The 27300-nt window shown below is 47.2% G+C and overlaps 1 protein-coding gene across 12 annotated transcripts in view; it reads left to right on the plus strand.

Moving 5' to 3' along the window:
- Positions 1 to 27300, plus strand: part of CELF2 (CUGBP Elav-like family member 2) — a 466579-nt gene that overhangs the window by 420562 nt on the left and 18717 nt on the right. For all 12 annotated transcript variants that reach the window (XM_072955424.1, XM_072955425.1, XM_072955423.1 and 9 more), the window contains one exon: positions 5164 to 5298. In XM_072955424.1, the coding sequence (XP_072811525.1) occupies positions 5164 to 5298 (135 nt within the window). The remainder of the gene's footprint in view (positions 1 to 5163; positions 5299 to 27300) is intronic.

The raw sequence follows: 27300 nt of genomic DNA on the forward strand, positions 1-27300 counted from the left end.
GTTGTGAACAGCTCTCAAAAGAGAATGGTCCGTCCTTCAGGAAACTGAGGTTTCTCACCAGAGTCTAAAATGTCTCATTTGAATGAGTAAACATTTTCTATTTGAGAAGAAGATAAAAGCAAGCTGGGAAAAAAGAAAACAGGAAAAAAATTTAGGCAACAAGTTCCTAAGTAGTTAGTTACATCAGTAAAGTGACACATCAGCTCCACTTTTTTCAAAAAAAAAAATTAGTATTTTCCTTTCAAACTAAAAAATAACTTCAGATGTGTTTCATGATTTGATAAAAGGGAAAGGAAGTCAGAAAGCAGAGAACTAGATGAGGAAGGACCGCATCTTTATAAGCTGACTTTTATGTACACTTTTTGTGCATCCTTGAAGTTGATTGATTTTTCTTTTCCCTCTTAAAACTTCTGATAAAAACGTATCCATTTCTCACTCAGCTGTGGTATTTGTGCTGTGAGTTTCTGAAATCTCCCAAATGTGGGGTCTGAGCTCAGAGCAAGAGTCTGGGATTTTCCCTGAAGAAGGAATAAGGAAAAAGTGGCTTTTTGGTCCTGGGTGTCTTTGTAATAACAATCATCTCAAAAAAAATCATGTTAGAAAAACAAGGGTAGCACTTCACAATTTTGTTTTTCACAGAGCTCCTTGAAATAATCACGTGGTTTACCCTCACAGCAGGCCAAGGACTAAACCACCACCTGGTACTACCTAACAGTCGGAAAAACTGAAGTACAAAAACGTTGAATAGGTTATTGAGGCCAAAGACCAGTAAGTGGCATTTTGTGGATGAGACTACAACATTCCCAAATATCATGATGACTATATAAGGTAGGGACCCTTAGCATCCCATTTTACAGGTAGGACAACTGAGGCTGAGAGAGGTTAATAAACAAACTTGCCCAAAGTCACTCAGCTGGTAAACGGCAGGCCCAAAGTTCAAATTGGCCTGACCCAAACGCTGAGCCTCCTTCTTGCCCCCAAGCTTGTCAGACGATGTTCCCCATCTCCTCAAATTCAGGTTTGTTTGTGTGAAAACAAGCTAGAGTGACTTGGCTGCACAGAGCATTCAACAGGCCAATAAGAAACAAATCTGAGCTATAAACAACACAGGGAGCCCCAGAGCTGCTCAGAAAGAAACAGTTCAGCGTCAATCACAGGAAATTCACCTCCTTTGATTCTGGACAGCATTTCAAATTCGTTAAGAGGGGGTTGTTTTTGGTTCGGGGAATTATTTTTCTAGGAAAGGGATTGTTTGTAAGAAAGTACTGAGCTGTGGTCGAAGAAGAGGGTCTTTTGATAAACAAGGGAGAACTGCTTCACTTCACTGCTGACAGTCATTAAAGAGGGTAGTCATTCGCCTCTGAAATATCTGGTCTAAGTGGTCAAAGTCGCAGTGAAGTTGTCGTGTGCAAATATTTGCTTAAAACAATCCAATAGCAATTGCTTTACCCACTGGAGATCTGCTCCCAGAGAAGATGGTCTCAGAGTGCCTGTGACAAGCGGAGAAGAGGGAAGACTTTTGCAAAAATTGTGGACTGGCGGCTGAGAACCTCACATCGGGGACACACTTGTGAGGTGTGCATCCTGGACCCACAAAGACCCCAAGATCTTCCCAAAGCCAAGTCTCCCGCCCTCCACACTCCACACTCGACACTTCCTGAAAGTGTTAATAGGCCTTATGAGAATGTTCCATAACCACCCATCTGTCACTTTTTAACAGACCTGATTGGCAAGCACTTGTAACAACTGACATCTGTTCTCGCTTATTGATATGCAGATTTATGGTAATTGCTCCGAACAATAAGACACAGAATTACCTAAGGTGAACATTAAATTAAATTTTCATGCCCTTCTCCTTATAAATAATTTTTTTTAAATCTTAAGTTTCAAGTAGGCATAGTGCTCATCTGTCTGGTACATAATTTCTTAGTTTGGAGAAGGGTTTTTCTTTTCCCTGGAAATGACTGAAAAGTTGAACTCCTATCTGCCCAACTTTTTTTTTTTTGGCCATCATGATCTTGACACAGTGTCGGAGTTCCTAAAGCTTATTTAAATGTTTTGCATTTCTAGTCACCCAGATGATTGCCCCTGGTTTAAGGGGGCCCATCCCACCCAGCAGAGTGCTTTGTGAGGTTAAGTGGGGCTGGTTTTCCTTCTCAGAGAAGAGCTGTTTGCCAAGCAGGAACCAGCACCCCCCCAACCCCCGGGCGATGCTGCCTGCTCCCCATCTGGTGCCATTTCAGTATCGTGGTGTGGCAGCAGCCACGAGGAGACGATGGGGCCAGGTGGGCGGGAAACCCGAGGTGCTGTGAGAGGTGCTAAGAAGGAGATGGAGGGGTGCTCACACACACCCCGAAAAGCACAAGAGGTTGAGAGAGAACCAGAAGTGTGAATTCAGAGCAAGCGGAAGCAGACACCCCTGCTCAGGTGGCCCATGGGGCCCAGGGCTGGCCAGGCCCTGGAGGGGAGCAGTGCAGAGTCAGGGTGGAGGGCCCCGTCCCAGCCAGGGGCGGAGCCGGCCACAGCTGCAGATCTGGAGAGACAGTGATGCCAGATACTCGGAAAGTCTGGCCCCGTTAAGGAGGTAGAGGATGAAACTCGGGGTGAGTCCACATGGCTTCCCGAGTGCTTTCCCAGAAACAGTGTGGCCCCCAAGCCCCCAAGCCCCCTTCCCAAAGAGGAGGGGAGGTGTCCACACCAAGGGTGAGGCCCTCTGGCTGTGGGGACGTCAGGGGCAGGAAGAGCCAGAACATCCATCGCCGAGGACGTGCGCTGCTGTCAAGGAGGAGTCCAGGGAGCCCGCCCTACCGGAGCATCCCGAGCTTTCCACGCACCGCAGGCACATCCCTGTGATGTGCCGGGCGTGGCAGCAGGACTTGGAAGGCCGGGGGTGTCCTCGCTGGGAGGGACGGGCTAGAGAAGGGGCCTTGGGCTTCTGCCTGGCTGGACAGAAGGACACGCTGCAGGGAACAGGTGCCTCTGTTGCCCCATGGCCCACATCCAGGCTGCAGAGGGAACCACGGGAGAGCAAGGGGGAAAGCCTGGCACATCTCCACATGCCTGCCGCCTCCAGCTTCCTAGGCCCGGCCTCGGCACGGGCGCCCCCTCCCCTGGTTTCAGCCATCAGCTCCGGGGTTCTTGGAGAACCTCTGGCTAGTTTTGTTTCCTTTTGTTGGCTTGATTATATGTACCTGCTTGTTCTGAGTGGGACACGCAGGGAGAGGACAGTGGAACCGAGCACCCGAGTGTGGTCAGCTGGGCTCCGGGACAGCGGTGAGTGTCAGTGCGGGTGAGACAAGGAAAACACACTGTTCTGATAAATATTTGTAGGATGGATTAGTTAATGATTGAGGGAAACAGTCCATATTTGAAGCTGCTGTAAATATCAAAGAACCGAGAAAGAACAGAGGAAACCCTTGTTTGGGTCTGTAGAGAAGGCTCTGGAGCAGTTTGGGACCGTTTCCTGCTGTTGGGTGCCCTGTTCCCTCATCGCCGTGGGTCCGTCTGTCACCCACTGTGAATGCAGCCGTGCGTGTGTGCATGTGCGTGCGTGTGCGTGTGTAACTGTAGGTGGACTTGAATGTGAGTAAGGCAATCTCCTTGTCCTCCAGGGGCTTTGTGTCTAATTAGGAAGGTGAGCAGTACGAGCCCGCAGTGTCCCAGCAGGGTGTGGTGAGGGCAGCGGGAGTTGACAGACAGCACGCAGAAAATGCAGAAACTCACCCCGAGTTTCATCCTCCGTCTCCTTAACGAACTATCAGTCACTTCGGGGGGAGGCTGAGAGCAGGGCTGGAGCGCCGCCCCAGCCTCGGGGGGTCCAAGGCCATCAGCTTTGAGTCCCTGTCTCAGAGGAGCAGGCTGAGCTCCTTCCTGCTCCGTGCCCCCCCCCCCAGGTGGGTCAGAGCCAGTGTCCTGGGGAGCCCTCCGACCCAGGCGAAGGAGGGTGGCTCTGCTAGTCGTTAACCATTGCCAGATGTGCAGGCTGTAATATTGTGCTACACCCTCCCCTCACCTGCGCGGCCATCTGTCAGTGATGTAGTTGGTCGCCTGCATTACATCATTTACACGTTAGGGGCGCGGGAGCCAGACGGGTCCATGCAGATGCCCATCACCCCCTGCAGCACCCCTCAAAGCCCGGCCCCTCGTCCCACTGAGCTGCTCGCAGGAGCCAAGCCCCAAGCAGGGTCCAGGTTCCATTGTCCTCGAGCAAACCTGAAAGGGAGGACCTGAGATTTCTCTCCTCACGCGGTCTCATCAGTACCACCCTGTCTGACGCTTGATCCGAGGAGAGAGAGCTTTGTTCCCCGGTGCACGTGCTTGATAGAGCCGGGCCCCATGCAGAGGATGCCACCAATATTCCGTCCTGCTTCTGAGCATCCTCAGAAATACATGGGTTTGAGAAACAGGTGCTGGCTTGGCCCTAAGCCACCAGGGCTGGGTGTCTCCTGGAGCAAAAGGAGAACCCATGTGGCAGCTCTTTTCTGAGTAGAAATAAGTCCTGACCAAGGTGGCCAGGACAGAGGAGCAGCGTCAGCGAGCCTGGCAGCCGAGCTCTAAGCCACCCTGAGGCTGAGGCTGCACACAGTGGCAGGGGCTTTACAGACATGTTGCTAGACTATTCTCTTGCCCCTCCATGTACCCCCCTCCCAACACATGGAAGCTGTGGTCAGACATGACAACCATGTGCGGGAAGGTGCAGTTAACTCTTCCCACTCACTAAGCAAGAATGGCGAGGTTAAGAAACTTGCCCGGGGTCACACAGCTGGTGGAGCCAGGACGCCGTATCCGTTCAACTTCAGAGCAAGAACTGCAACCAGTAAAGCATCATTTTTTCCCTAATACCTTGTCCGTGCCCCCGCCGAGATCAGGGATGGAAACTGCCCTGAAGCCGCTCCTCCAGCCTCCCAGCCTGGATTTCCTTGTTTCTTACAGCCACGTGGCAGAAAGCCCTGGCTTAACTTTTCCAATGATCTCAGCAATGAGAGAGACGGTTGGGAGGAGGGTCCTGTGTGGGGATGGGCAGCATGGTGACCCACCAGTCCCTGGGGTCAGCTCGGGCCAGGGTGCCATCATGAAGCCCTCTGCTCTTGCCACCTGCCCTCTCTTTTTGAAAACCCACAAGGTGGGCGTGTTGCTGAAATTTAATGTGTCTTCCCCCTACAGGCATGAATGCTCTGCAGCTACAGAATCTGGCAACGCTGGCAGCGGCTGCAGCCGCAGCCCAGACCTCAGCCACCACCACCAATGCAAATCCCCTGTCCACCACGAGCAGCGCCCTGGGAGCCCTCACCAGTCCCGGTAAGGGGTGGCTGTGCCTCGTGGGGGTGGGAGGCGGGAGGCGGGGGGACAGTGCGCGGGGCTGCATCCCCTAGGTGCCAAGTGCAGAGCGGACTTGCCCAGACAGAGCCGGACATCCAGCTCAATTTCTGTTTAATGCCTTTTAAAGAAACAAAGTTTGGATGCACATGTGTCTTATTTCCCAAGGATAAAATGAAAAAAAAGCTTTCTGTGCGTGAATCCACCCGGCTGTTGATTCTCACACATGCATTCTTGCTTCCCGAATGTGCTCTCCCTTCCATGCTCGTGAAGTCTCACCGTCAGGAGACTCAGTCTCGCAGGAACGCTCCTTTCTCCTGCCTTGTTTGTTTGCTTGTTTGTAGCAATTTAAGAATTCTTTGTTCAGTCTCAAAATCCCCATTCATTTCCGTGTGGTATTTCACACCAGCTCCATCCTCTGCATTTGGCTTTTAGACGCCTGGGTCTAGAGGGGTCCATGTTTGTTGTTCCTTGGTGGTCACATTCCAGGCCATGTCATTTGAAGTGGTTCTTTTCCTTAGAAATTCTGTTGCCTTATTCAGGAGCAGGGGCCATTGTCCCTTTCGTCCAGGACAGACCTGACGTGCTTGTTCGGGCAACAGGATTTGTTTGTGAACAAATGTCTCACTGGCTTGTCTTCCTCTCTGGCTTTTCTGGACCTGGAGCAATGACCTCACCTACCCTTCCGGTCGATGGAGGAGTTGGCCGGGACAACCTCCAAGCTCCCTTCTAACTGAAAATCCCAGGGCCCATCAGCTCTGCCCAAAAGATGAACTAAATGTCGAAAACACTTACGTGTAGTGCGGGGTTTTCTTTCAGAAAAATAGGGAGGGAAGGAAGGACGTAGCGTCCCCCAGACCTCAGCTTGCTAAGGCTTCCGGCTTCAGGGGAGCAGTAAAGCCCCTCCTTGAATCAGTGACCTGCTCACATCAACAGCCCTTGGTGTGTTTGCAAAGCACTGTGCTTCTGACCCACTTCCCTCCGAGCAGTTTCAAAGGAGAGACCCCAGAGATGTTTGGGAGTGGCTGGAAGGTTTCACCTTCGTGTGCTGTCTTCTCAAAGCAGCAGCACAGTGGCCTCTGCCTTCTTTCTCCCAGAATCTTCCAAAAAGTACTACTGGAAGGGCCTCATTTTATGCACTAGCTAGAATTCCTGAAAAACTAAACTCTCAGTCTTTTTTTTTTTTCAGGAAATTGTTTTAGCTCTAATGCAATGCATGAACTTGCTACTGAAATAAATCCTTCTTAAGAAATGCACATTTTTGTAACTGAAACATTATGCTGTCCACCAGAAATTGACACTTTGTAAACTGACTCTACTTCAATTTAAAACAAAGTGAAAAAAAAGGAGAAAAAAAGAAATATATTTTTGATATGGTATATTCCCCTCTATGAAAATTATAGTGATTTTTCTTAAAAACAGATTAAATATTTGACCTCTCTAATGTATAAAGTTATTTATTATTACAAGTTATAAACCAGATTGAAAAGTATTTTCAATTAAAAATTGATACAATTGAAAAGACTGAAATTACAACTGAACAGTATTCTTACTGTTAAATAAGAATTACCATCTCCCCATGAGGACTATGAAACGGTCGCGGTAAAACAGCACCGAGCATGATACATGCACTTTGTTGTATCTTTGTTCAGCAGCTGGTATTTTTAACTATATTTTGTTTGGAGAGAAAAAAAAAACTAAACATCTCTCGAAATCTGAATGCTTTTTTATTTGCTTATATAAAAAGGAAGAGGCTTAGCTCTTTTTTTTTTAAGAGGAGATAATAATAACTTTATTTTGGCAAAAGTAAATTATCATAATTTTTCCAGCCTTGTCCTTCATCCTGACTCCCTTTTATTGAGAGTAACCAGCAGAAACTGGCCACATCATTGGTAACAAGGTGGAGAAAAGAAGAAAACTCTTTTTCCCACAAAGACTCTCTTCCTTGTATGGCAAGGAGCTGGAGTCTACCATTTGGACCATCAGCCCTTAAAGAATTTAATATTGTAGTTACATTGAAATTATTCTGTTGTTCCCAAAGTGACCATTATGCATGGACATTGGAGTTAAGGGTATAAGACCTATTGTTGGCTTGTGAAGGTTCATTTGACTTTATTAAAACATATTCTGCCCTTGTAATATCTGATCAGGATTGTGCCTTGGTACCAGGGAAGCAGAGTTAATATTAAAGCATCTCATTCTCCTTTAAAAGAGGACTTGGTTTGAGAAGCCAAGTGTGAAAGTGGCTCGGCTGATCAGTGTCAGTAATGTGATTGACACCTGATACTTTTCAGCATCTGGATGGCCTGAGGCACTGGCCTGGGTGCTGAGGACACAGCACTGAGCAGAACAGACATGCTCCCAGGCCCCGGAAGTCTTACTGTCTTTTGGGAAAACTGGGATGGACAGTCAGCGGCTGTGTGCGACGTGTGCCAGGCCGGTGCTGGGAAAAGAGACTCGGCAGAGTTGGATGGCAAGAGAGGAGGGCAGTGGAGAAGACGGTGTCTCTGGAAAGGTGGCATCTGAGCAGGAACCTGAAGACAGTGAGGGAACCACATGGACGTCCAGGGAAGGGTGTTCAGGTAGCGCACAGAGCAAGTGCAGGCCAGGAGGGAGGAGGAAGCTTGGCGTCATCACAGGCTGGCAGGGGAGGTGTGGTATGGAGCAGGGGCAGAGGGAGAGGTGAAGAGTCAGGGGTGAGAGGTGAGGTCCATGACCATGGATTTACCTCAATTCCATCCATTGTGGTCAGAAGCACGAATCTGTAGTAACCTTCTTAAAATGCAGGGCACTCAAACTGCCTGGGAAGCTGGCCGAAGTATTTAAGAAACTTTCAACGTATTTGACCATTTGCAGCTTTTTTCTGAGACCTTAATTAAGAAAGGGAAAGTGTTCTGAGATGGAGCTTCTTTCTCTCCACCCCAAAGGTCCTTCCTCTTTACTCTTAACGTGGGGAAATTCTGCCAACTGAGGTACCGGTGAGAGAGGTTTTGCTCTTCTCTGTTAAGGAATGCTTTGCATAATAGCTGAAAGTATTTCATTAGCATCCTGAAGGGCAGCAGCCGAAAAGATTGAAATCTGTGTTTCAATTATTTTTCTTAAGTGTAACTAAAAAATCTGGCATTTAAGCGAAAGTGAATGATTTGTCTAATTTCCATCAGGGACTCTTTCAAAGTCACAGAAAATGTGGTTAGTAGAATTCATGACTCTCCACTTCATCAGAGCAATTCCCCAGGAAATAAAAGGGGCAGGAAGCAGTTCGCAAGGCCAGTGCCTTTTACCTTTTTAAATAATAAAAAACTGGGCTTCCTATTGTGACATTAACCCAGTTCATTCAAACTGTAAAGTGCCCCGAAGAATCATCCCAACGCTCCTGCACAGGCCTTGGTCTTGCCCTGCTTTTAAAGATTTCTCCTGTGCCTCAGACAGATCCGTCGGGAAAAGGGACAACTCAGTCCCCCAAACTGTTCATTTATTTTTATAATTGTAAATTCATCATTTTAATTTTACACACCCAGAAGCAGGCCCCCAACAGCATTATTATAAATGATTTTAAACAGCCTGTGCTTTAAAACATCAAAAATTAGGCATTAATGTCTGTTAAAAAAAAATCCCCCTAGGCAATAAATAGGTTTCTTTGTCTCCTGGCCTTGAAATAAACATTGAAATGGTCTCAATTGCCCATGGTGAGAATAAGTGTTTCGTGCAATAATCAGATGGTAGGGAATAAAATTAGAAATTAAATCATGAAGCTTAAAAACCAGGTAAATGCATATTATGCCTTTTTATGACTTTCTCTTGGGTCTTTTGAAGCCTAGTTTAATCGTGTTTCTTGTCTTTTACTTTGATATGATCCTTTCTCCTTTGTTTACTTTAGTCTCCCATTTGGTTAATTAATTCTTGGGTCATTTGTTCTTAGCCAGTTCTGAACCTGTTTTTGAGGAACATGTCTCAATGCTGGTATAAAGAGGCACATTCTCTATAAGGAGTGCAGCCAGGTCTTAAAGAAAGCTGATAATACTTGTGTTTCACCAGCTTGTAGAGTTGGTGCCCTTCCCTGGGAGTTTTGAGAGCTAGGGTGAGAGAGTTATCCTGACTGCATACGAACATTTCTTTGGCATTTTCTGTCTGAAACAACGTCGCATTCGTGTACCACGTTATTCCAATAACCTTCTGTTTTCTGGTTTGTTTGTTTTTTTAACTATAGAAAGATGTTTTAAAATTCTCCAAATGCTCCTAAGTGCATTCAGCCAAGTGTGCACTTCAGGATAATAGATAATTTGTTTCAATAGTGGGAGGCACTTTTAAAAGCGAAGAGAGCATTTTCCCATTCCCTCCAATGGCTTTTCAAATGGTTTTCACTTTAAATTCCAGGCAGTATTTTTTCCCCATCTTCAAGATGTTGCCTGCCCATCCTTGAAGGCTGGGACAGGCTCCAAGATCCAAGAAAGTGGTGACAGTCTTTTGTGGACTCTTTGAGGGGAACAGAGACTGGGAGGGTTTCCCTGGGATTCAGACCTTTCCTGGACTCCTCATATCGGAAGAGCCGGCGAGTGGTCACCTCCAGTGTCACACACTGGTGTCTCCAGGCTTGCTGAACAGTGGGGAACCAGAAGTTACCGTCTGAGTCGCCCCAGAGCCCATCAGTGTTACAGGAGGCTTTTGTCCCCTCACTTACTGTATCTGCATGTGTATCACATGAGCACTCATGTCATGTGAAGAGATGGATTTGTGGACTGATGAAACCCACACTTTGGAGCTGTCTGCTTTGTACAGGGCAAGTACATGAAAATGAGTTGGGCTTATACTGGCCCCTCCCAGCTAGGAACATGCAAGGGACATTCATGCAGGGTGATGTCTGATGGGGCCAGGAGGCAGGGACAGACAGACAGCAGGCGCTGGAGTGGCCATCTCCCAAGGCTGCCTTGGCAGTGATGCTACAACCTCAGGAAGTCTGAAACTGACCTGCTTCCACAGTCCTGTCCTTCCCGTTGCCTTCCGTCCCGCCAACCGCACGTGGCCCTCGGGCGCCCCTGCTGGGTCCACGAAGCAGGACTGCATTTAACTTTGGGGTTTTTTTTTTTTTTAACTTCACTTCAGCATCTTACTAATTCAGGGATCTGTTACTCATCTGACAGTTACCTAGGTCTGTTCCCCATTTCTCCCAAGGCCCATCTCTTTTCCTTGCTTATAATCAAGGAAAAGAAGTAACTCTCAAAACAATCACGTTTCCTCCTTCGTTCGCTACACTTTGAAGTGTTTTAGGCAGGCAGAGTCGAGCGGGTTTTAAAATGAGCTCTTTATTTGTGGGGTTGAATCCACCAGTCTTACACCCTGATTGCTACAGAACGAGAACTGATGTCCCATTCTTGGCTCATTTCCTGCAGGTTTCAACATTTTGTGCTTTTTTTTTTTTCCTTTGAGGTTTCCACACCTTAACTTGATCTTGACATTACGGGGCTCAGTCTATTTTCCTCAGTGTTAACGAGGTTGGACATGATGTATAATGTTCTGTAAGTAACACGTCACTGGAGGGACCATAACTTCCTAATAGATTTTTTCATTCATTTGGCAGATGTTCACTGAGCATCTGTGAGGCGCCTGGGACTGTTCTAGGCATTGGAGTCACATCCGTGGACAGAGCTGAAAAAACCCCTTCCCTCATGTTGTTTATAGTTTAGCATTAGCTTTTAAAAAGGCACATTTGACTAGATTCCCACTGGAGGAAAATGATTTGATGATTCGCCTTTCAGTGTAAACTATACCTTCTCCCCACTTTAAAAAAACTTTCATGACCAGTTTTTTAGTACACCTCATGTTAACATTTTATGGATTAGACCAGGGTGAGGAGAGGAGGGGTCTGCATCTCCGCACGTCCCTTCTGTCAGCTGGACCATTTTTCTATACGTTTAATGCGACAAAGAGCCCTGAGACTAGTATTCACCATTTGAGTGGATCTGCTAAGTGGTAAAACCGGAAACAAGAGAAAAGTGTCCCGGGCATTTCATGAAAACCAAATATTTCTGAAGTCCTTGGGCATCTAGAACATATTTTAAAAATAGATAATTGGGAGCAGTCTGTCTTTCTAGTAAATGGTTCTTGATTGATGTATAGTCAACTCCCAATGTTGCGTCCGCTTCTGGTGTACAGCGTAGTGATTCAGTTGTACAAATATATCCTCCTTTTCATGTTCTTCTTCCTTATAGGCCATCACAAGGTACTGAATGTAGTTCCCTGTGCTCTGCAGCAGGACCTTGTTGTTTAGATAGTAAATGGTCCTTTATTGGGCACTGACCGTTCTACTTCTAGGTTTTAAAAAAAAAAAAGGAAGTATTCACATGCCACCCAGCTGGAGTTTGGATGGCCCCTGCCCACGCTGGGTGTTTTGATGTGGAATTACCTTTAAATTTCACTTACCATCAAGAAAATGAGAAGTCCAGTGGTCCACATAGTCAGGACTGCAGCTAATTCTCTAATTCATCCCAGTGTCCTGAGCTGCCCGAGGCCTCTCGCCACCTGCCATCAGAACATTTTGCACTGTGGACGGGCCGGCCCGCCAGCCCATGAGACGGCCCCTACCGATAGCGGGCGTCCTGAGCTCATGCAATGCTTCATAAAGCTGCCCCACCGAGGGTGGACACAGGGATGGTCCTCTGCTTTGCGCAGAGCCCAACCTCAGATCTCTGCAAGCTTTCCCTGTGTCAGGACAGATCCTGTCCTGCATTCTCAGTGCTTTGTTCTTCCTTGGTTTGGAGTGCACTTTCTCGAATATCTTCAGATCAGGGCTCTCGTTCTCTGTGAGTCTCAAGTCTCCGCTGAGCCTGTGATTCAGGGTGAGCATTGCTGTGCAGTGTCTCCCCCCTGTGTGCGGGTCCCCATCGGAGCCCCGGTGAGGTGTGGGTGAGCCCAGAGGCGTGTCTTCTGTACAACACAACCCCCCATGAGGACTTGCCAGATGCTCTGCTGCTGTCTGATACAACCACATTACCACTACTGGCACTGGTAAAAAGCGTGTATTAATTGCTTAGATGTGTTTCTATTAGATGGAAAAACCAACACAACTTGACTCTAGTAACAGAGGTTTATGACCTAAGGTCAATGTTGTAAGTCTGAAAAGCAACAATATAGAAGTGTATAGTTGGTATGCGGTTTAATCCCATGAACTAGTGGCCATGTGCAAGAAAAGAAGCAAAATGCACCAACCTGGACAATCCAGTTGAAGAATCCAGGGAATCGGATAAGTTACAGGTGTCAGTGATGGGAGAGTCTGTCATGAGGAAATAGGGGTAACGTGTAAGAGAAGTGTTGACGTGTGAGCCAGAATTTTGAGATGGGGTGGGATTTCGAGAGGAAGGAATGGAGTGGAAGATACACCAACTGTCAAACATGAGAAAATGAAGAAAAAGGGTTCCGTCAGCAGATGGAAAGTCATCTCATTTTCACCAGCATGAGATGTTTGGAAAATAAGAACCAGGGAGGAAGAGCCCTGAGAGCCATGGCCAAGAAGCGAGGAGTTTCTCTGGCAGGCAGCGAAGAGCCATTTAAGGACTCTGAGCCCAGGAATGAGGGTACCGATTGGATGTGAGGGAGACAAAGGGAAGGCGTTGAGGACAGAGGTGTGTCCAGTTTGGATCACAGTGTTTTCACAAGCAGAGAGAGGAGGGTCGGGAGGAGACGGAGTTTGTAGTAGAAGTTGGTTGAATCTTGTATGTGATGAGCTGCAGCCCATGAGACAGGAGGGAAGGGGGCAGGGCACAATCATGAAAGGAATAACACGGCAGCTGAGGACACGACATACACTGGTTACAACCAAGATGGCAGACTTGACTCTCAGTAGACCTTGAGCTTCGTTACACACTCACCGTAAGTAATATACGAGCTGCTAAATGACACACCCACAGGTGCTGTGACACTTCCAAGGCTGACCTTCAAAGGCCAGATATGGGCAGTGGCCCAGTCCCCAGCATCCCTGTCCCTTCCCCGAGGAAGTCAGTTGGAATAACCCTCTTACGTGTTAGCGTAAGAAATTACCGAGCCCAGAAAAACAAAACACCCGCAACTCGCAGCCTCTCTCCCACCTCTTGAGATGTCCTGCACTCTGTCTGTGGAGTGTGTATCTCCCTAAATTAACTTGTCTTCACTGTAAACTGGCTCACTCTTGGATTCTTTCCTGCGTGAAGCCAAGGACCCTCACTTGATGGGGCACATCCCTGAGATCTGAGACGTGACCATCCTCTTGCACCCCATTTTCCTGCAGCAAACGGGCCTTTCACTGAAATACATCCCACAACCATTGGGTGCCTGACCCTCCAGCTTGTCGCAGATGAGCTGCAGAGGAGGTGAGGTGGGCTGATGTCCACTTGGGCCCGAGAATCACCAAGCAAAGCCGAGGAGGGGCCTGGGGCAGAGCCCTGGTTGATGACTGCGTCTGCGGGACAAGACAGGAGGAGCCAGGTCGGGAAGGGAGCCGCCCAGTAGCCTGGTACCAGGGAAACCAAGAGAAAGTGATTCAGGCAAGAAGGTGATGAAGGGAGAGCCGAGAGGAGGCATCTGCATTTAGCTCCTGGGCTGTCTGTTCACCCTCGAGTGGCTCGTCCACTGCAGAGGTGGATGGATGGACGTCACGGGTCTGGAAGCAATGAGGGGGGTGTGAGACTGGAGGCAAGAATTATGTATGACATTTTCAGGAAATTGAGAGGTTTTTTTTAAGTCTATTAAAGAAGCAGGGTGAATTGAGGACAGATTTTAAGATGGAGGAAACAAATATTTCTAGACTAAAGAGAAGGAGGCAACAAGAGGTGAAAAACTGATGGACTGAAGTGGGGAGGAGGTTGGAGGGACGGAACAAACCCTCTTTTAAGGTCCAGCAGCGCGTGGATGGATCTCCCGTGCTGGGAGGAGCGCTCTGCCCCCGAGCTCCTCCAGCCGCACCCCACCCCCAGCACCATGTGTCCACCGATGTATGTGACCGGGCCGGGGCCCATGCAAATGCTCAAATGCTCAGTAAGTGCATGGTGTGCCTTTAAAGAGGGAGCGCCTTTGCCGCTGAGATGCGAACAGAATGAAGTCAGGACTGGGGAGGATGTAAAAGCCTTGAGACAGGAAGGTATTTACATCACATGTGAGTCAAGACTTTAAGTATCGAGGGCTAGGAATGGCGAAAAAACAGTTAATGCCCAGGGCAGAGGTTTAAAAAAGGAGTTCATCTAAAGGATGTGATAGAGGGACTACGATTTCATTTTCTTTCTAGCGTATGTGGACATTTTGACCAAGAGTTAAAAGACTGTGGTTTAGAGCAGATCATTTCATCTTTCTTTGCTCAGTTTTTCCCACTGTGAAATGGGATTGTCTACTTTTACTTTTATTGAGCTATCGAGAGAATATGTAGATATAAAACATACGATTACTTTGGTTTTTTTTTTTTAAAAAAAGACACCATTAGAGTATCATCTGGGAAAGGTTATTATTTTGGGATGACACTAAATTCTGCTCCTCTGACAATAAGAAACTAGGTTAAAACTGGACTAAGATCCAGTTGTTGTTTGTTTTTCTCTGAACATTTGCCTTTGGAAGACAAATCTCTCCCCACCCTTCCTAAAAATATTAGACTATAAATGCAGGGAGTAGGCCCTTTCCTGACTTTCTGCTCTGGGACTTGGCTGAACACGTTGGCAGTGAACTTCCCACAGTGCCTTAAACTTGACTTGAAGTTATAGATCCAGCACACCTCACTTACCAACGACAGGAGGGCACTATTGGGTTAAAGAGAGGACAGGAACTGTGGCCGGGCGGGCTTCCCTGTAGCTGTCACCACTGGAGTGAAGCATCGGGCCCCTGGAGAGCAGTCTGACTTTCTTCTGGGCAGAACAGAGTCTGTGCTCTGTGGGCGGCCCTTTGCAGAGGCGGCTGCCCAGGTAGCCGAGGTGCGTGCTGGGACCACACCTGCAGCTCGCAGCTTCTCAGACCTACAACTCTGCCAGGGGACAACTTGACCCTTCCCAACCTTGGAGTCCTCTTGCCCAAAGGAAAATCTGCCCCCTTTCCAGGACCTCCTAAGACCAGGATGCAGACAGGTCCTCTGTGACGTCCCAGTGCCTCCCCCCAGAAGTTCACGTCCCTCGCATTTTATCTCCAGAGTCCGGAGCCTGGGCGGGTCACCACATGTCATAATTACAAGGAATCTGTCCAGGTGCCTCATTCATGATCCAGATGAGGCAGCCGAAGCCCACCAGGTTAAACGATCTGCCCGAGGGAGCCCAGGTGGTTAGCAGCAGCGGAGGGGAGTCACTGCGGCCACCCCATGACCCATTCAGAAGCAGGAACTCCCGGAGAACAGGAATCGTTTTTATGGGGGGTTCTGTTTGCATGTTCTCACCCTTGTAAGGAAATCAGCATCATTTCTTTCAATCTGTACCCCTGACCGTCCATAAAAAAATATCTGAGACCAGCTATGGGGAGGCACGTACTTTTATTTAATTCATAAGCAAAACACCGTGAGAAGGGAAAGCAGGTCCAGATCTCTCTTGCCTTGGCTCCGTTCCTGTTCGATCCATAAATACTGACTTTATCTAAACTGACTTGTTCAAGCTTGTGGCCCCACGAGACGCCTTCATTTCTAAGGGTCCCTCCTCATGGGACTGGGGAGGGTACTGAAAATAAGGCAGGGTGAGGAGATCCCAGGTTTGATGACAGCTAATAATGCAGGTTCTTTTCTGGGAAACATCACCCGGTGAGAGCTCCGGTGATACTGCCCACATCCATTTCTGCACCACTTTAAACCTTCTGAAGTGTTTGCTGTCTTAGAATAATGCCTCCAGAATAATCTGGAGTTCCAGCAAGGGGCTTTCTTCATCCGGTCCTTTAGACTCGGAGGAGTCCCTCTTCCCCATCTAGAGAACCAGTAATGATGGCTCTTGTCTGGCCCAGCGTGGCACCGAGCCGACTTGCTGACTGTTCTCCTTGTGAGTTGGAAGTGGGTCAGTGAAGGAAGATACAGATGTTTATGCGGTAAAGGATATGCCCGTTACAGATTGCAGAGTGGTGGGATCAGAGCACCTCGGAAGCTGCTCCCTCCGTGTCCTTTCATAGACCACCTCCTCCCACCCTGTCATCCCTCCTCTCCTCACCTCTCACCCCCCAAAAAAAATTCTTTAAGGGAATAAGTTAAAATAAGAGGTGTGGTTATTGTGGAATAATTAGACCTCGTGGGAGAAGGGACACTGTGCTTGGCTAATGCCCTGGGGTGGTGATTAGCTCCTAACGGTGGTGCCTGTGTAACCGCTTAATTATCTGACCTCGAAGTCTTCCCCGCAGCGCTGGATCCCAGCACCCGGCAACCACAGGCTCCACCGCCCTGAGAGTGTTTGGTTGATGCAGGCAATTTTCTCTGTGTTTGCAGTTGTTTTATTTCCTAAACCACAAAGCCACTGTGCTGTCTGATTGTTCTCTGGCAAGTGTGTCGTGAACGCACTGAAGACAGATTCTTGCTGTCTTCCATTGATGTTGTTTCATTGTAGCTTTTTAGAAAACTCTCTTGCCGCCTGGGAAAAGTGGGGAAGAGGGTTAATACGAGGAGACTGATGCACTGGGTTCCCAGAGAGCACGGGCGTTGCTGGGACGGTTGTATGCAAGACAGAACCTGCCAGCGCTCGGATAAAAGAGGCGGGAAGGTCAGCATCCACACAGGAAGAAGATGTTACATGGACACGTGGTCACTGTGAGAGGTTGGTGGCCCCTAATGGCCGTTTCTCTCCCCTCTTTGGTGGATCTGGAATCTGTAAAAGGATGGAGAAAGAGCCACATTCCCTACACTCAGCGGTCAGCCTCCCCCCGAGTTGTTCGACTCTCTCCTTATACAAAGAACAAGGAGGAATCTGGCGTCTACTCTGCGCCCCTGACCCCGGTTCCAGGAGGGTGAGGTCACGCCACAGGCCTCTGCACTTGGCCCTGGGCCTGTTCCTGCCTCTCAGGGGACGTGCGTGGGGCGGAGCCTTGGGACGCAGAGGGGGCATCCGGTACCTTCTGCATAAATACGTCAGAGGCACAAAGCATCTCTGCTCCTGTCCTGGTGACGAGGCAGCGCCTGGCTCTGCCGGTTGTAATTTTAACAATATCCACACCCTTTCTCTGACGTATGAGCCACAGGGACAGGGTCATGAGAGCCCCTCCCTGAACCCCAGCCTCGGCTGCAGAGGGAGCCACAGCGTCAGGTGGGGTGGGACCCCGTCATCCAGCTCCCTGACCCCCAGAGGTTGACCTCATCCAGAGAGAAGGGAGATGTGGGGTCCTGTGCACCTGCCACAGCCATCAGTGGAATTCCCTTCCCTTCCCACTCAGCAAATCCTTATGTGGCGCCTACCCTGCGTAGTGGGTCCCTCTCATGGGTTCTAGGAAATAAGACAGGCAGAACTCCTGCTCTTTAATAAGCTTATCTTCAGGGAGGACTTTTTATATGGAAGTGAGAACCATAGCTGACTATTCTCCCACAGTTTTTGACCCGTTTGCTGCTTCCCAGCATCTGTTCCCCTGTCTCACCCGCCATCACCTCTCACTGTCTCATGCCCCAAACTCAACTGCACACCCAGCCCTGAGGGAAATTGGTGACGCTGCACTTGGACAGCCCTGGGATCAGTGGGTCTCCAACTTTAGGGAGTAGAAGATGCACCAGGAGAGCGTGTTAATTCAGAGTCCTAAGCCCCACAACCAGAGGTTTCGTTCGGTGGGTCTTCGATGACCCCCAGGGGACCCTGGTACCGGGGACCCTACATTAGAACTTTTCCCCATTCAGTGGGGATGTGGTTACCACGCCCTTAAAGGGCAGCATGGTCCCTGCCTCTAGTGACAGTGTGGCCGGCGGAGCATCCCAGCTGCAGGCAAGAGGGCATGTCCGCCACACGAGTCCGGCCTTTGCGTTCCTCTGGCCGGAGAGCGCGGTTAAATCCTGGCTGAACCACGCGCAGCTGCATGACCTTCTGCCCACTCCTCTCCCTCATGGAATAATCATCAATGATGAAATGAGCCAATACGCGTAAAGTTCTTAGAATGATAACCGGGACGTGGTGAGCCCGCAGTAAACAGCAGCTGTCATCACGAGGAGATTTCTTCCTGATAGAAGTGAACTGGAGAATAGGTTAGTTTTCTGTTGCTGTTCGGGACAAAGTTCCACAAACTTAGTGGCTTAAAATAACACAGATTTCTTATCTTGCAACTCTGTAGGTCAGAAGTCTGCTGTACACACGGGGCGAAGATCAGGGTGCCAGCAGGGTGCGCTCCTTTCTGGAAGCTCTCGGGGAGAATCTGTGTCCTTGCTTTTCCAGCTTCCAGAGACCACCCTCTGACTTCCCTTGACTCGTGGCCGTTCTTCCGTCCTCAGAGCCCACAGGGTCTGGCCACGTGCTTCTCAGGCCGCCATCTCCCTGGATCTCTTTCCAGCCCCTGATAAGAACCCCTGAGATTACACTGGGCCCATGCAGGTCATCAGGAAAACCTCCCCAGCTCCGGGTCAGCGGAATAGCCGCTTTCCATCCCTTTGGGCCATGTGACCGACACAGTCGCCGGTTTCTGAAATTATCAGAAAATTATCATCTTTAGGGGGATCATTACTCTGCCTACAGTAGAGAACAGAGCAGTCATTCTTACCTCCCTCTCTAAACACAGCCCTGGGGACCCAAGCAAACTTAATTTACCCACTAAAGCAGGAGTTAGAACAGGAAGAGAACAGAGCAGGAAGGCCTCCCTCAAGCACCCTGCTGAAAGGGTGTCTTGTATTTCAGTTCAGGGGCCCCGACTCCAGCCCTGCCGTTGTCGGTTTCTCCCGAGAAGCTCTCAGAGACATCCTTCGTCTGAGACATCCCATAGCTCGAGGAGAAAGAAGCTATCTTATCGCTTGGGTTGGGGTGGGTGTTCGGGGATTCCTGAACTTGGAGTCTTTCCAACAGTGAACTGACCGGATCCCGTGAGCAAAGCAGAGTCCCCCTTCCTCACCACCTGTCCCCTTTCCCCCGGCCCCCCTCACTCTCCATGCCCGCCTCCCACACTGTTTTCAGCCAAAGACGCAGACTTGCGTCACCCTGTGAGGTGATATAAACCTGGCTGTCTGTTGCGTGGCTGTTTTATTTCCTGGCTACCAGCTGGTTGTAACCTCTTGGGGCTGCTTCGTAGTTTTGAGCCAGTGATACAATAGGCATAAAACACATGTGTGACAGGTTCTGTCTGTCACTGGCAGGGAAGGAGGCGGCCTCCGCCCCCCGCATTCCTCTGGGCTGGGCTGTCCAACCTCCCCGTTGCCTGGAGCAGACTTCTGCTCTCCGAGGTGCCGTGGGCGATGACGCGCCAACATTTATTGACCACCCCTCTCCTGAAATGTTCCTTTGGCCTTTTGTAAACAGTTTAATTGAGAAAGCGAAGGAAGGATGCTGTTCTCCGTGGAGACCGAGGGGGAGTTTAGGTGGGCAGAACGCAATTACCCAACTAAGGCAGCATCCTGCCCACCCACCAACACAGACATAGGGAAATGTGTGTGTTGGTGGCATTTAATTTGTCTCTGTGTATCGTGTCCTAGGGTCTCTTTCTCTGTGACGTCTCTGTTGAATATTTGGGTTTGAAGTACTTGATTGAGATGGGCTGTGAGACAGATTGGAGTTTTCCTTTTGCTTTAAACAGACTGTTTGCTAGAACTCAGAAGGTCCTTAAAGGCAGCTTGATACGCAATCGAGAGAGCTTTTCCAAGTTCCTCAGCCAGGGGAGAACTTTCAGAGTGTTGTCCAAAGCAGTGGGGCGCGTGGAGCCTTCTTATTTCAAGGCATTGTTTAGTTCACTCCATCTCGTGCTTGATCCCTCTCCCTCCAGTTTACACCCTGTCCCCTCGGACCCCCCAGGAACAGCACGAGAAGGGGTTAGAAAACTATAATGCACTGTAGCCAGTCTTCCTGGGTTTTTAAAGAAATAGGAAACCAAGACATAAAGAGACCTTAAGTTGTGTATCACCCTTCACGATCACAGCCCGCTGAGGTTCCCAGCCTCCTCTGGGCTCGTGTGTTACACGCGTCTGCCTGTAACGCATTCGCCTTCCCAGCAGTGAATGTTCCACACAAGTGCAGGGGTGATTTTTCACCCACCTCTGCCTCAAACCCGTCCCACAGACGTGATGGGAAAAATCACCCGGGAAGTTGTATGAGCTCAGCCCATGCTGAGGTCAGCCAGCTCCCTGTCCCTCCTGCCACTGTGTGACATCCTGGCTAGAAGCAGGCGACTTGCGGGTCCACCTGCTGGGTTTCTCGGGAGGAGAGTTCAGGCGGGCGGCACCTGCGGTCCAGCAGAGCCCCGCCCGGCGGCCGTCTTCCCTGCGAGGCAGAAGAGCTCACCCAGCAGAAACGGGGCCGGTGGCTGTACAGCCGTCAGTCACTGAGGATGTTCGGACTGAAGGCGGAGGAAAGCTTATCTCCTCTTTTGTGGTTTTATGAAATGCATCCTGTGTGTGACCGGTAATTGATGACGGTCTAAAGATCCCCAAATACCACGCCAAGTTCATCGCATAGACGACCTTATTTAATCTTCATAGCAACTTTTTGAATTGGGTGGGTTTGTTTTTTCTCCATTTAAAAATGTTGAAACAGAAGCCAACAGAGATGAGGACACAGTTTGAGTCCAAAGCACTCAGTCTTACCTGCAGCCTCTGGTTTTCTGTTTTTCAGACAGGGTAAGGAGATTGTGACCATGTGTTATTTAGGGCTGTGGTCTCATTCTTCAGCGCCTTTGGGGCCAAGCTTCTCAGGATCCCCGTGCTACCTCCGTGATCCCTGTCCTGCCCACAGACTAGATACAGGGCGACCCACCCCAGGGGTGGCACAGAGGATTGGAGCCTGGTGTGGTCTGTGCGGCAAATGAGGTCTGAAAAGTTCACGTTGCAGAGAGTGAGGCGCTAAGGCCCTGCCTTGTGTTTTGTGTCTGCGGGAACTAGCGGGAATGCCTCCATCAGCGTGGTGACAGGTCTCACAGGGCTTTCTAGGAACATGGTGGGGTCCCTTACTCATAATGGACTTTCTCCAGGTTACTGGCCTTGCTACGTTGGTGCCCGGACTTCTCCATCTTGGCTGTGAATGGTACCTGAGAGTAACAGTAGCTTGTACGTGTCTCCCGGACGAGTGCCAGAGAGTGTCGTGGTCAGTTACTCAGTCTCGGCCCCGCTGTGCCTCATCCCAGTCTCCTCGCGTGCACGTCCTGTGCTGCTGGAGCGACATGTCATCTCCTGCTCTGTGCCTTCCTGTCCCTTTCCCTTCTTTTGGAGCTGAGGGAAGAGTCTGAGGGAGGTGAAGAAAAATAGAGCACTGAATAAACTAAGGGTTCTCTGACAGTCCTCACAACCTGGCACTGGAGTTCTTTCATGAGCTACCAAAGACACACATTTTCTTGGGAGTATATTAAGGTCCTTTGCAGTGCAAGCAGTTGACCCAGTTTTCTTTCTCTTTGAAATAGTTGCCAGGTCTTTATTGTCTCATTTTATACCGAGCCAGTCCAGCTGTGTGGTTGCTCTTTGCCTGGTGTATACTTATCCACCCTTTGCCTTTCAACCTGTTTGTGTCTTTGAATCTAAAGCATGTCACTTATACAGCAGTGTAGACAGATCTGGGTTTTGGTTTTTCATCTTCTTATACATTCTGGCAGTCCCTGCCTTTTGGCTATATTACGTGATACATTTACATTTAATGTTTTTATTGACATGGTTGCTTCTGTGTGTGCCATTCCCCTTTTTGTTTTCTGTGTCTCATCTTTTTGTTCCTGTTTCTCCCTTATGACTTTATTTTACATTAGGTGAATACTTTCTAGTATAGCGTTTTAATTTAATGACTTGTTCAATATTTTAAAATGTCCTTTTCTTAGTGGTTGCTTTAGGGCTTACAATATTCAATACATACACTGTACAATACACAGAATCTTTTTCAGATTTATATTAACTTAATGCCAGTGAGATATAGAAATGTTCCTCCTATATAACTGTCTCTTCTTTTCCCCTTTTTGAGCTATTATTTATATACATACATATATATATGTATGTATATATAATGCCCAAATATGTTTCAAACCCAAAAATATATTGTAATTATTACTTTATACAATCTAATATCTTTCAAAGAAACTTAAAAAAGAAAGGAGAGCAGGTATATATCTATAGAGTTAGTACTGTTTGAATTTACCATTTTGGGTTCTCTTCATTTCTTTCTTTCTTTTTTTTTTTTAAATTGAAGTACAGTCAGTCACAATGTGTCAATTTCTGGTGTACAGCACAGTGTCCCAGTCATGCTGCATTTCTTTTTACCATTACCATCTGGTATAATTTCCTTGCTCCAATACAACCTTGTCCCCCAACCCACCTCCTCTGTGCTTTTATTGTCAAATAGATTATATTTCTATATGTTTCAGGCCCCAAGAGTTGGCTTAGGTGATTGATTTTTAAATCAATTAAGAGAAGAAAGGAAAAATGCAATATACTGTCTTTTACAGCCTCCTACACAAATGCCTCTATTGGTGTTCTTTGTTTTCTGTGTGTGTCTGGATTCAAGTTACTGTTGGGGGTGGGGGCGTCTGTCACTTGCTTTCAGCCTGAAGATCTTGCTTTAGTATTTCTTGTAAGACATTTCTGCTAACACCAGATTCTCTGTTGTTGTTCACCTAGGAATGTTATTTTTTCCTTCATTTTTGGAAGATAGTTTTGCTGGATATAAGATTCTTAGTTCATAGTGTTTTCTTTTCAGCACTTGGAATACATCTTCCCACCGCCTTCTTGTCCACTGTTTCTGCCGATAAGTCAGCTGTTAATTTTGGTGCCATCCCTTGGTCCAGGAATTTTCTTTTTAATTGAAGTACAGTTACATTATGTCCATCTCTGGTGTACAGTATAATATCCCAGTCATACATACACATACATATATTTGTTTCATGAGTCATTTTTTATGTCTGCTGTTTTCAAGATTTTTTCCTTATCTCTATGAGCATTTTTACTCTCATGTGTTTGGGTGTGGATCTCTTTGTATTATCTTCTTATAGTAGGAAGTAGTGACTTTCTTGGATGAATAGGTTAACGTGAGCAGCATTCTTCTATTTCCTTTATGAAATGGCGTAATTCTTCCAAATGGCTCTCTTTGATTGCCTGTCTGCCTGATTCCCTGTTAAATTTCAGGCTGGCCTGTTTCTATTGGTGACACATCCAACCTTTAGCATCCATTAATTTCTAGTTGTTTAATCTTATTTTTTTTTTCAGCCCTGGTGTTTTAATTGCCCTCCCCCCAACCAGTCTGACTCTATTAAAGTCAGGCCTCTTCACAGGGAAAGTCTTCAAGGCCATTCCCTGAAGCTTGCTGGCCCCAGGAGGGCTCTCAGCTCTCTCGCTGGTTCTGCTAAGTTTCTAGCTGGTCTACCATGTTGCCATTATGGAACTACCAGCCTCCTCTCAATAGCCCACTACCAACATTTCTATTGTTGTCCACGGTGTCTTAGACTTGAACTTCCCCACACTACGTCCCAGTAAGCTTTCTGGTCTTGTGAGTGTCTCTCTGTGGGCAGAACCTCTGTGCCCCTGCTCTGGAGCTGAGGGCGGGGACAGCAACCTGCTTGGTTTCAAGCAGCCCCTGGTCTACAAGAGGGGCGCTGGGTGAGGGCAGTAGCTGCTGGTCTTCTCAGCCTGCTTTTGTGGTCATCGAACTTTCCCCCAGAAGCCAGATGGGATGAGGGGAATTGGGCCCAGTATTCTCAGAGTGCTGGGCGTGTAAGGGCACCCCTGAGTGCTGGCCGGTTTGAGGAAAGGACTCGTACACTTCTTGGCCTGCAATGGAGTTTCTGCAAGGCAGAGCCAGGGAGGGAGGATAGTCAGAAAGGTGACCTGCCCCTCCCTAGGGGGAACCACAGCCCTGCTGCGGGAAGCCGTGGGGGGAAGAGCCCCCATCTTCTTGGCCATAGCGCCCGGGGGTAGAGCTGTCACTATGCCGAGCCTGGGGCAGGGGAGAGGAGTCGCACACCCTGCTGGCTGTGGCTCAGGTGCCACAGAGCCTTGCTATTCTTACTGAGATTTAGTACATTTTCTTGAAATTTTCCTTCAAGGATCTTAACAATACTGCAATTCAGAAAACGCTCCCTCCTAACCCAGGATGGTGTATTCATGTTGTTGCGTATTTTAGCCTAACCTGGGTATTTTTTAAATTCCAGTACATTGTTATTTTGTATAGCATTTATTTAGACTTCCCCACATGTTTACACTTATCATTCCTTCTTCTTTCATCTGGGGTCATTTCTCCTTTAGCTGGAGGTCTATCCAGTAGAACTTCATCTAGTGAAGGTCTATTTGTGGAAGAGTCTCTTAGCTTTTGTGTGAAAATTACTTCTTTGCTTTGTCCTGCTTTGTGAAATGTATTTTTGCTGGATGTTCTAGGTTGACAGTTCATTCATCTCAGCACTGTTTACCACCCTGTCTTACATTCTTGCTGTTGAGATGTTAGGTACCGAGATGTCTGCTCTTTTGAGGGTATGTTTTTCTCTCTGGCTGTTTTTTAAATCTTTTTTTTCCTTTGGTGTTCTGCATTTTTTGCTGTGGTGCATCCAATTATGCATTTCTTTTTCCTGATTGGAATTCATTGGGACCCTTGAATAAGTAGATTTGGAGAGGGGGAGATCTTTTACCACTTCTGGAAAATTCTCAGTCATTAACTCTTCCCATACTGCCTTTTCCCCTTCTCTCTTTTCCTTCAGGAGCTTCAACCAGACATGTTAGAGCTATTCCATGTCACTGAGCTTCTTATATTTGTCTCATCACTTATGTAGAAGCTCCTCAAATCTGTCTTCCAGCCTACCAAATTCTCTCTGTGACTATCTGACATCCTGTTAAACCTGTGTATCCACTGAATTTTATATTTCAATTACATTTTTCATTTCTAAGACTTTTATTTAATAATCTTATCAGTATGCTTGGCCATTTTTTATAACTCAGGATATTTTTTTCATTTTTCAAGCCCTTTTAAATTATACAAACATTAAGTATAACTACTGTGTACTAATAGTTCTAGTATCTGAAGTTTGGGTGGATGTAAATATGGTGTCTAACTCTGTCTCTGCTGCTTCTTACTCTCGGTACTTGCATTTTTTGTGATTTGTGATTGTGCACTTAATTATCTTGAACCTTTATTTCTGAGAATTCTTTGGGTTGAAAACGGGCCCTTTCAAGAATGACTGACAGTTGAGTATACAAGGTGCTGGAGGAAAGTACAAGCTGAGACCACTGAAAGGGGAGGATAGCTCATCCCTGCTGACTTCTGCCTGTTGCGGGTCCAGGCTTCTTGTAGGAGGGGGTGTGTCTTAGGTGCTCTGCCTCAGGTGGGCCCCAGACTTTCCTGTATCTCTTACGCACGGGAGGCTTTGGGAGCTGAAGCTCAAATATCTGGTTCGCCAACTGCTGTTAAGGCAGAAGCTACCTTCAGTACGCGACTTACTACTTCTCTCGGTTCACCCTTTCATTTATGTCATTGATTTCTGAGTATTTACCAATCTGTCAGTTATTGATGTGGTTAAAAATATCTTATTAAGCATCTTGCTTGACTGCAGAAATAGCAGTCCCCTTGGGCTTCCCACGGAGAAATACATTTATATCTGATGTCAGCCTCCCCGTGATCGCTCTTACCTGACTGTCGTGCCAGTGAGTTGAGGGGCAGAAACCATCCCGACGGCATGTCCTGACTCCGAGCCAGTAATAAAGGCCCAAAGAATTTTCACACAATTTCAGGTGACAAAGAAGCACTTCTAAGAACAGAAGTATGAGGAGCTCTGTGGACTCTTTCTCCACAGAAATAACCATAATTGGTGAAAATTACAAAAATTGACCACTTAAAGTCTCTAGAAATTGTCCTAAGTATATACACAAATGGAGAAACAGTCTAGCAAATGTTCTGGCAAAAAATAATGACAGTGATTAATTTTGATTCTCGTAAGTCGTGTGTGACTTAAAATTTTTTATTGTAATGTATAAAAAATAGGCATATTAAATATGACTTCTAAAGTAGTAGAGAAGTGAAATGGAACATGAAAAACATCAACAAGTAATCCTAAAGGAAAACAAGGAAAAGTAATATAGGTAGGACATGTGCCATAAAATTAAAATAGTTTTACTAGAAGATTATCAAAATATTAGGCTGTATCTTATCTTTAAAAACCTGCTACACATATTGATAAGATAAAGCTCAAAAAACAGACAAAAAAGTAAAAAGGTGGCAGAAGGTAAACCATGCAAATAACCAAAAAAAAGCTGGTGCTGCTTTTCTTAAATCATGCAAAATTGACTTCAAGGTAAAACTAGAAATAAAGCAGCACAGAAAGTTTATTTCAATAGAAGAAACCATGAGTTACAAACATCTGTATAAGTCATAACATAGCTTCAAGACATAGCCCCCCAAATGTACACATTTACATGGAGTAATTACCATCACCAGAGTGTCTCCCTCAGTAACTGACAGATCAAGCATGTGAAGAAATGGGGCTTAAGTGTAAATAGTCCTGATTTTTAAAATTTATTAAGAGGGTATTATGAGTAATTTTATACCAATATAAACTTGAAAACTTAACACAACTTCCTAGAAAGCGTAACTTAACAAAACTGACCAATGAGGGAAAAGGAAAGTGCTTTGGGTGGTTTGGGGAATTTTAAAAGAAAATGTCCCCAGTTGTTAGAGTTGCATCCTGTACTATGTAGGGGTAAGATGACGTAAGTCTGAAATTTGCTTTGAAATACACTTAGAGGAAGTGGGTTGGTTCTCAGATATTCTAGAATCTAGATGTGAGTTTATGGGAGTTTGTCATTATTGTCTCTTTTGTGTGGACTTGAGAAGTTTCATAATAGAAAAGGACTAGAAACACTGACTTGACTATGCATAATTTTATTTTAAAAAGAGAAAGAAAATACATACACAGAAGCTAATGCCACTCATGGACAGAAATTTGACATGGCAG

This window comes from Vicugna pacos, chromosome 35 (assembly GCF_048564905.1).
Source record: "Vicugna pacos chromosome 35, VicPac4, whole genome shotgun sequence".
Lineage (NCBI taxonomy): Eukaryota > Metazoa > Chordata > Mammalia > Artiodactyla > Camelidae > Vicugna > Vicugna pacos.